The sequence below is a fragment of the Salvelinus alpinus genome, chromosome 3, assembly GCF_045679555.1.
Source record: "Salvelinus alpinus chromosome 3, SLU_Salpinus.1, whole genome shotgun sequence".
Classification (NCBI taxonomy): Eukaryota; Metazoa; Chordata; class Actinopteri; order Salmoniformes; family Salmonidae; genus Salvelinus; species Salvelinus alpinus.
Window position 1 is genome coordinate 21,471,140 of NC_092088.1, and position 9,735 is coordinate 21,480,874.

General features: G+C 42.9%; 1 protein-coding gene across 2 annotated transcripts; it reads left to right on the forward strand.

Annotated features, from left to right (window-relative positions):
* Positions 1 to 1,983: 1,983 nt before the first annotated feature.
* nfe2l1b (nfe2 like bZIP transcription factor 1b) lies at positions 1,984 to 9,649 on the forward strand. Of its 2 annotated transcripts, none has more exons than XM_071391963.1 (6): positions 1,984 to 2,202; positions 3,669 to 4,513; positions 5,182 to 5,403; positions 5,501 to 5,593; positions 5,750 to 5,908; positions 6,002 to 9,649. In XM_071391963.1, the coding sequence occupies exons 2-6, from the start codon at positions 3,959 to 3,961 to the stop codon at positions 7,379 to 7,381; spliced, it is 2,409 nt and encodes an 802-aa protein (XP_071248064.1). In that variant the 5' UTR covers positions 1,984 to 2,202; positions 3,669 to 3,958; the 3' UTR covers positions 7,382 to 9,649. The 2 variants fall into 2 exon arrangements, with proteins under 2 accessions (XP_071248064.1, XP_071248065.1); XM_071391964.1 differs by lacking the exon at positions 1,984 to 2,202 and adding an exon at positions 2,505 to 2,931.
* The last annotated feature ends 86 nt before the right edge of the window (positions 9,650 to 9,735 follow it).

The following is a 9,735-nucleotide window of genomic DNA, read 5'->3' on the forward strand; positions in this document are numbered from 1 at the left end:
ACTGACCTCTGCCTGCCCTTGACCTGTCGTTTGCCTGCCCCCTGTTTCTGTAATAAACTTTTGTTACTTCGAAACTGTCTGCATCTGGGTCTTCTCCTGAGCCTTGATATTACCAAAGTTATGTTATGCACTGACTGCCTCAGACTCTGAGTCTAAGTGTATCGCAGAACTTGGGATGGGGCACTCAGAGTGATAGTTGGACACGATAGCAGGATACATGGCAGACACTGTAAAGACATACAGACAGTAGAGTTAGAAACATGTATTTACGTGTCACTCCACAATGATACAATAATACAAAATGCAGATTTTACAAAAAACAGTCATAGTCAAACATGTTACAGACGTCATCTATATTGCATTACGACATCTGCGGTCACGTCTGGCTCAGTTGGTAGAGCATGGCGCTTGCATCGCCAGGGTTGTTGGTTCGATTCTCACGGGGGACCGTAGGAGTTACTGACAGAACCATGATGTACCACTAGCCACTTTAAACAATGCCACTTAATATAATGTTTACATACCCTACATTACTCATCTCATATGTATATGTATATACTGTACTCTATATCATCTACTGCATCTTGCCATCTTTATGTAATACATGTATCACTAGCCACTTTAAACTATGCCACTTTATGTTTACATACCCTACATTACTCATCTCATATGTATATACTGTACCCTATACCATCTACTGCATCTTGCCTATGCCATTCTGTACCATCACTCATTCATATATCTTTATGTACATATTCTTTATCCCTTTACACTTGTGTGTATAAGGTAGTAGTTGTGGAATTGTTAGGTTAGATTACTTGTTGGTTATTACTGCATTGTCGGAACTAGAAGCACAAGCATTTCGCTACACTCGCATTAACATCTGCTAACCATGTGTATGTGACAAATAAAATTTGATTTGATTTGATTTGACTGTTCATTCTCTTATAGCTCTATGCTCACTCTACCTAGTAGTATGCAGACTTTGTTTAAATTCCGCTGTCTGTATTATGTCTCTAAATGTTGTCTACCACTAGCAGCAACATACAGGTATCACCAAGTAAAATTCTGAGTTGTGTGTAAATGTACTTGACAAATAAATGGTGCTTCTGATTCAGATAATGGAAAACCTCTAGGGGTAAACCTACCCTATGCAGATATACCATGGAATTATTAACACAGATTATAGGAACAAGTGTGTATTTAGGCCTACACACAAAAGCTCACACAAGAATTTGTCCCTATGACGTGGTTTCTGTGGGAAAAGCTGTGATATAACGTGTAATGAATGAGCCATATGACTATGAGCGGTGTCAGGTAGCTTTGTAGTTCTGCCCCTGAACAAGGCAGTTAACCCACTGTTCCTAGGCTGTCATTGTAAATAAGAATTTGTTCTTAACTAATTTGCCTAGTTAAATAAAGGTTCATTTAAAAAAATGGGCCTATGACTTGAAGTGCAAGTGAACCCTTAACTACAAAAATTATACGTTTCAATCAAAAGTTATATATTTCTGAGCAATTTTTCAGGCATTCTTAAGAAGTTATGTTGGAAGTTGTATCTCTTATCTCCTGGATCATCCAGCAGTTTGGGGATTAAAATAAGAGGATGAAAATAATAGAAAGTAAAATAAAAATGTAAAGAAATAAACATGATATAAAGCACATGCTGTTACACAGGCATAATATCCTATGCATAATTGTGAAACCAGTTGTTTACTTTCTGTGTGAATTATTATATAATTAATAGGCCTAGCCCTATCCTATTTCTCAAACGAGTTTGACGTTTAGCCCACAAAAATCGACTCATTGTATAGAAAGGGCTGATTGTTGTATTCAATTTCTATTTTAAATATATAATATGACATGAAGTTGACTTTTTTTCAGTCTAACTAAAGTTAATCATTGATTTGTGAAGCCAGGGATTAAATTCGGTGATTTTCACTGCGGTGATGAAAACATGCGCCCTAGAATATTCTACGCATGCTCTGTGGGAAGCCTTGTTTTGGCGTCAGACGCGCTGCTGCTAGCTAGAAAATTTGAAATATTGCAAGTCATGGTGGGCCATTCAATGGGGGGAAAGGGTGGATAATGACTTTGGGTAATGCTTATAACACATATGAGAGAACTCTTCTGGATTCAGATAATGGTTATAGAAGTTGGCCGACTTGTGGGCATACAGGCAAATGTATAAAATCTTCACGCGTAAGTATAAAATAGGTTTTAGCTAGCTAGCCAACTAGCTTTGTTAGCTAGCTACAGAACGTTAGATTGCGTTAGCTTGTAGCTAATTGTGCTTGTGTTTTTTGACAAGCGACTTAAAGTTAGCAGATGGATTATCTGCTTCTTGTGTCTACATTTATTTGAGTGGCAATACAAAACATAGTTTAAAATACATTGTAACCGTTACGTTAGCTAGCTAACTAACGTTACATTTTAGCAATTTCTCTTTCCCCGTTGCTGTCACATCAACATCCCGCCCCAATCTTTACCCATTGGCAAAAATTTGTGAGGATCCCATGTTGTGCTTGTATCCTTGTTTTGTTAATGGTTCACCAGCCTGTCTGTTGTCACTGCGCCACTTGTTGCTAGGGAGGTTGCTTGATAGCGGAAGTGAGCGCTATCAACACTTCCCACTGGAGTCTGGACGATAAATACCGTTGGATGCTAGCTATGATTTTGTTAGGTTGCCTACTTTTAAACACTATTGATGTATAAACTGATGCATCGTTTTCATTGATATTAATTTAATGTTATTTTGTATACATCGGTAAGCTGGAGATCTTGAAAAGAAAATGGATGAGAGGGAGACTGCAAGGGATGGGTGTCAGGAAGCGTAGCTACTGAACCAAGAGACCCTCCCTCTTTCACCTTCACAACTATCTATTCCTGCACTGGCCTGGGTGATCCATTTCACTTGTTCTGCATTGTCAGGTTGGCTTGTCTAATTGGTCTTCATCTTAAATTGGGGTTGAGGTACAGTGTGTCCTCTAGAGACAGTGGCCATTAAACCTTTCCACTGGGACCCCAGTTCACAATTTAGTTGTAGTCATGAACAAGCTCCCCTGATTCACCTAGTCAAGGGTTTTATGATTAGTTGACATCTGGAATCAGGTGTGGGGTCCCCAGGGGGAGATTTGAAAACCACTGCTATAGAAAGTGGAGATGTGATGGTTTGCTGCTAAGAAGTAGGGTTCTAATTGTTCTCTCCCATAGAAATATGTGGAATGTGAGACTGTTTGTTATCTCATTTATTGCCTCTGCACTGGCAGTGCATATGATTGGTTTATGCTTATGAGTTCAGTGTGCATTTTATTTGGCTATTCATGTTGTTTTTATCAGTGCATTTGGTCATCTTAAATCATGTGTGGTTGACAAGCCTGTTTGTTTCAACATATAAGGCCATACTCACATTTCATTTGGCATGAACAATGTTTGATTCATTCTGCAGCTGTTATGACATATTCTTTTGACATTATGTAATGTAATCTTTTTTTCTGTGACTAAGTGAAATTTGATGGTAGAACACAGGCTCAGGTTGACCTAAACTTATTTACTCAACAAGTAATATTTTTTTTTTTATCTTGTCATTACATTTTAAAGGCATCAACACCAAGAGAAGGAGGTATAATTTGTCCTTGATCTCTCTCTCTCTCTCTCTCTCTGTGCAGATATGGGAGGACTTACTAATGGGGAAGACCAAAACCTGACCTAGAAAACAGTTCAGCCTTTGACTGATATTGGACTCCCATACAAGACCACAGAAACCCTCTACATTCTATTCACATCATAGGCCAACTCCAAAAGTCGCTCTTCACTTCTGTCATATCTTCAATTTTCATACTTTCATTCTTTATCAGTTTATCTCAATATCAACTATTGTGGAACTCAAGTTTTCCGTTGTTTCTATTTATTTTTTACTTATTTTTTTTACTTTCACTTTTTGTTCCTTTGTAAAGAAATGCTTTACCTGAAAAAGTACTTCACAGAGGGCCTGATTCAGTTCACCATCCTCCTGAGTCTCATTGGGGTGCGGGTAGACCTGGACACCTACCTGAGCAATCAACTGCCCCCATTGCGAGAGATCATCCTAGGCCCCAGCTCGGCCTACACCCAGACGCAGTTCCACAACCTCCGCAACACGCTGGACGGGTATGGCATCCATCCCAAGAGTGTGGACCTCGACCAGTTCTTTACCACCCGCCGGCTGCTGAACCAGGTGCGCCAGCTAGATCGCCTGTCAGTGCCCAGTCCAGAACTGAGCACGTGGCTGGTGCACCGCGACCCTGAGACTGTGGTGTCTGCCGCCAGCCAGCCCAGCCCCAGCATCACCCTGGACAATGGGACCGGCCTGGAGGACGTGAACAACTCCGAAGCCCCGGCCATGAGGGGGGGCGGCGGAGCGCCTGAGTCCACCTACAATCTGAGTGGAGAGGACCGAACCCTGGGAGCTGTGGCCCCCGAGGACAGCCAGGAGCAGGGCAACAGGGAGGGCAACGCTGACCTCACCAAAGAGGTAAGAAAGCATGCAATGATCTCACCTCTACTCAGTATCACAAGACTAGGGCAAGCTGAGGCACAGCACGTCTATTGTAATGTACAGGGATATATTACTAGGAGCTTACTGTATTTAGCTGTCTATCAGAGACCCATTGTATGTCTGAACCTTGATAAAACACAATTGTAATCAAATGGAAGTTATTTCTGGCATTGTGTAATCTGCATTATTATAAAGTCCTTTTTCCTACATTAGAATCATCCTTTCCCCTAATAGTCACAGGACCACCACTCAAGACGCAGTGTGGTTTTGGGCCAAACACTAAGCCATTGTTAAAGCTCTAGAATGAACAGAGTCTCCCACTGGAGTGGAATCACATGCTTTTATGGTAATTAAGTGGCTACGGTTGAATCCGTGTGCTTAGCTTCAAGTTACATGATCTGAAGTTTAAATCTTATGTATATCGCCACGTGTTGACCTATCTGAGGATGAAAATATCAAAATGTAAAGCCAACCGTATCACAGCTGAAGCCATCTTTTGACTATTGCACCACAGTCAAGTAGTTCTCTCTCCTTGAAGTGCTTTTGATTTAGAATGAAGTTGTGTAAGACAAGATGGTGTACAACTCAATCAAGAGGGCTCTTTGTAGTCCTGACATCTTTCTCATCTGACATGTCTTTTTCAGGACATTGATTTGATTGACATCCTGTGGCGACAGGATATCGACCTTGGCGCAGGACGGGAAGTGTTCAACTACAGCAGCCGCCAGAAGGAGAGCGAGGCGGAGAAACCCAGCCCAGAGGAGAAGAAGGAAGGGACAGAGGCACAGGAGAGCTGGAGGAACGGAGTGAACCTTCAAGAGGCTCAGCCTGTGGATGGAGAGACAGGGGAGAGCATACCGGAGCAGGTAGCTAAGGGCACAGATTGTGTTTTTCATGATCCTGTGTCCACTGCAGTTGATAGTTAAGGGAGTGACCTCTGTGCTGTCTACCCCTCCCCCTCAGCTCACAGGCCTTGGCTCTCAGACTTCACTGTCTCTGCAGGAATGCCTGAGGCTGCTTGAGGCCACCTTCCCTTTCGGAGAAGAATCTCCTGAGGTAAAGACATTTGCAAGCTGTCTCAGGAGACAGAAATGTCTTCATTTAAATAAATGTAAACAAACCATGATATTACAAAAGGTAGATTGCCTTTATGGTCTATTATAATCTCAACATGTTTGTGAGATCATTTTTAAGGTAAACATCTGTTATCAGTTTGTAGCCCCTGTAGTCACTGCTGAGCTTGCAGTGGCCAATGAAGAAGCTCCATCCACATCTCAGGGGCTGCCACTGCCTCCCCCGTTGCCCCAGCCTGTGCCCCAGTTGGACCTGGAGCAGCAGTGGCAAGACATCATGGCTATCATGGAACTACAGGTTTGTACTTGTGCTTTAATCACAACTGGTTCTCCCAATAAATATATTTTTTTGTTGTTAGATGTTCTCTAACCAGGTTTTTCCTCTTTGAAGGAAATGGAGGTTAACAACACCTCTGAGAACTCCTTCCTCAGCACTACTTCCAACAGTGCTAATACCAGTGGCAGCACAACTGAGTCAGGCTCGGTTGAAAGCTTTGGACTTACTCGTTCCTCCACCCTTATCCACCAAGATGTCAGCCTTCACCAGGCCTCCCTCCCTAGCTGCAGCCAGGATTTTCCCACGCTTTTCAATCCAGAGATTGATGGCACTAGCACCCCACGCCCTCCCTTGCTTAGAATGTCCTCCAGCTCCAACTCCTCCAGCGTCAACTCTACATTCGGAGCCACCAACCTGACTGGACTCTTTCTCCCACCGCCTCTAAACAGCACCAACAACATCACTTCGACCCCAGTGTTGCCTGACCCCTTCAGCAGTCTGCTGGAGGAGTCAATGCTGGATGAGATCAGCCTGCTGGACCTGGCGATGGAGGAGGGCTTCAACCAGGCCCAGGCCTCTCAGTTGGAGGATGAACTCGACTCAGACTCAGGCCTCTCCCTGGACTCCAGTCACAGCCCGGTCTCCCCGAGCAGCTCTGAGACCTCCTGCTCCTCTGCCGCCTCCTCCTCCTCCACCTCTGCCACCTTCTCAGAGGAAGGGGCTGTGGGATACAGCACTGACTCTGAGTCAGTCACCGTGGAACCAGAAGGTGCTGTGGGGGGCTACCAACCCGAATTCAACAAGCTCTGCCGCATGAGCTATCAAGACCCTTCCCAGTTCCATGGGCTCCCTCAGCTTGACAACATCAACCACAATCACACTTACAATTTACCACTGTCTTCCTCATTAGATGAACACCCAGAGCTACCGATTCCCACTGGCAAGAAAATGGGCCGCGAGAAGCAGTCGAAGCTTCAGCCCCAACAGGACTTCCTGGACAAACAGTCGAGTCGCGACGAGCGCCGGGCTCGGGCCATGAAGATCCCCTTCTCAAATGAGAAGATCATCAATCTGCCTGTAGAGGAGTTCAACGAGCTTCTGTCCAAGCACCATCTGAGCGAGGCCCAACTGGCCCTCGTTCGCGACATTCGTAGACGTGGCAAGAACAAGATGGCGGCCCAGAACTGCCGGAAGCGCAAGCTGGATACCATCATCAACCTTGAGCAAGGGGTGCACGACATGCATCGTGACAAGGCACGACTTCTGAAGGAGAAGATGGAGTTTATTCGCTCCATCCGTCAGATGAAGCAGAAAGTGCAAAGCCTCTACCAGGAAGTGTTCACCCAGCTTCGGGATGAGGAGGGCCGGCCCTACCCCCCCAGCGAGTACTCGCTCCAGTATAGCGCTGACGGCAGCGTTCTGATCATGCCCCGCAACATGACAGATCAGCAGACCCGTAAGCCCGACAAGAAACAAAAGGACAAAAAGAAGTGAGGAGGAAGCTGCTGCCCTTTCTTTAATTTTGCTAAAATCACTAAGAACGATTTCTGCAGACGCAAGAGGTCTTTTTTTCTTTAAGAAGATTCTTGTGAAGAGAAACATAGCATTGTTGACTACTCTTCCTGCATTAGGTATTTTTTCCCTTTTCTTTTTTGGTTCCTGCGTTTTCTCTGGAAAACGACTTTGAAGCGGTTCTTCATTTGAGTACTGAATTTATTGTTTAGGTGGGGAAAAAGGAATAAACAAGGAAAATAAGGGGTTGAAAGGATTCTCTGGATCCTATGGCACCAGCCCAGTGAAGAGGAAGTTGATAAATAATGTTATGAAGTGAAGGGACTGGTATCAAGTGAAGTGGAGTTGAAGAAAAACAAACATTTAGTCAACATGAAATGGGGTGTAAATTCCAGCCCATCGTTAGTCAGCGTCGAACAGATTGTTAAACCAGATTTCTTGCTTGGGCCTTGACGTAATTGGTGGAGTGTTTCTGGAGTAAGTAGAAGAGGAAAGCCAAGAGAAACTTGAGATAAAAAGCAAGTCCATCATCTGGGATACCATTATCTTATACCGCCGATAATAACCAAATTTGTATGGTTTACTTCACTTGTTTTCTGGGCAAATGTCTAGGTAGTCTTGACACTGCACTCATTCAAAATGTGTTTGTATTACAAACACCACCGTTTTTGATTGGCCAATGTCATTGACTTTGAGTCTCTTTGACATAGAACTAGAACACTGGAACACAAAAAAAGAGAGGCTTGGAGAGTATTCTTGGGCTAGCCATGATGGTGGAGCATGACGGGTGTAGGAGATGGGACGCTGAGGAAGAAGGCACACACTGCATAACAAATGTACCAGCTTCTGTATATCTATACATAGCACTGTAATTTGCCCTTCTAAAGCTTGGCTGTATGCATCGTGCAGTGTCTCTGGCTATCCCTCTGCCGCAGGTTTAAGGATGAGCTCTTCTGGTCATTTTGTTTTAGTTTTCCACAATTTCTCATACTCTCCAGAATAAGATAGGTTAGAGGTCTTGCTTCATATCATCTTAGGTCTACTCCCTGCCCTTATTGCATCACACACTGTGTGTTGTGCCTGTAACCACGTTGCAGGACAGGGAAACTCACAATACTGATTTGTGATAGGCCATCTTTGCAGGAACTACTGCATGAACTGCAGCCCTGTGGAAGTGTCGCCTGTTAATTACTAATCAAATGCACCCATCTTTACTGTCATTAACATTAAGTTGGTTGGTTTTCTTGTAAGGTGACAGAGATAAGCAGTTTGTCTGTCCAGTAATTACAGAGTTGTAGCCTTTGAAAGAGTAACTTGGGAATATTGTCATTCTATTTGATAGTGACCTAAACCAATGGACAAGATTCAGTTGATGAATAGCCTAGTTGTCAGCTGCAATAGTTTACGGGTCATTCATTTGTGTGGTTAGAAAAGTCAATCAATTGAATCGAACTGACAAGAAGAATGTGTGAAGTGAGCACCTTGTTTTCGAATGCCTTTGTTTCACAAGCACATTTTATACATTTGTTGGTTTTTCGAACAAAGGTTATTGGACTGTTTTCATTATGTTAGAAGTGCTATTATCTGAGCTTGTGTTTTATTAGGGTCAAAATTGTGTTTTAGCATGTACCCCTAACAAAAAAAGATAATTAGTATTCCATTTAATGTGGCAGAGATGGAGAATTTGAGTATATTTGAGAGCCCCAGATCTACAGTAAAGGGGGGGACAAGAACTAAGTTGCTGCAATGATGAGAATGACCTATGTTCTTATTCATCCACATAACTTTCATTGTTCTTGTCATCACTAACCTGAGAGGGGAGCCAAGTAAATTACATTGCTTTTAATCAAATGTTTCATGCAGTACTAATACTTTTAGCAGGAAATACATTTGGGGCGTCTCAAAATTTAAATGAAAAGAAATGGGACAGCTGATAAGTTGTTAGTTCTTGCACTTGAGAAAACATTTGACATATTCAGACATGCAACGTTCACCTGCATTGCAACACAATGCTAAACCCACTAAGTTATTACTACTCTTAGCGCACTGCATTTGTTAGTCTTGTTTGTTCTGTAAATATTTAAATGTTTCATGTTTTGTCATTCTTTCTGTAGTTTGTGTGTTTTGCACAGCCTTCTCACCCCTGCTTTGGGTTTGGTTGTGCAGTTTCTTTGGTTTACTTTAAAATATTTGCTGGCAATCTGGGATTGTTATTTTATTGATTTAATAAAATCAATGTTTTTATTTTCATCTGACTGCACCATTTGTGTTATTAATAACAGGGTGAAATGTGTCCATAAAAGTATACTTGGGGAATAGGATGTCCATTAGGTTTT

Excerpts from the sequence above, each read along its gene's own strand:
- nfe2l1b (XM_071391963.1), top strand. The coding sequence starts at position 3,959 with ATGCTTTACCTGAAAAAGTACTTCACAGAGGGCCTGATTCAGTTCACC. Across the intron at positions 4,514-5,181 it reads ACGCTGACCTCACCAAAGAG|GACATTGATTTGATTGACAT; the intron begins GTAAGAAAGCAT and ends TGTCTTTTTCAG. Across the intron at positions 5,909-6,001 it reads TGGCTATCATGGAACTACAG|GAAATGGAGGTTAACAACAC; the intron begins GTTTGTACTTGT and ends TCCTCTTTGAAG.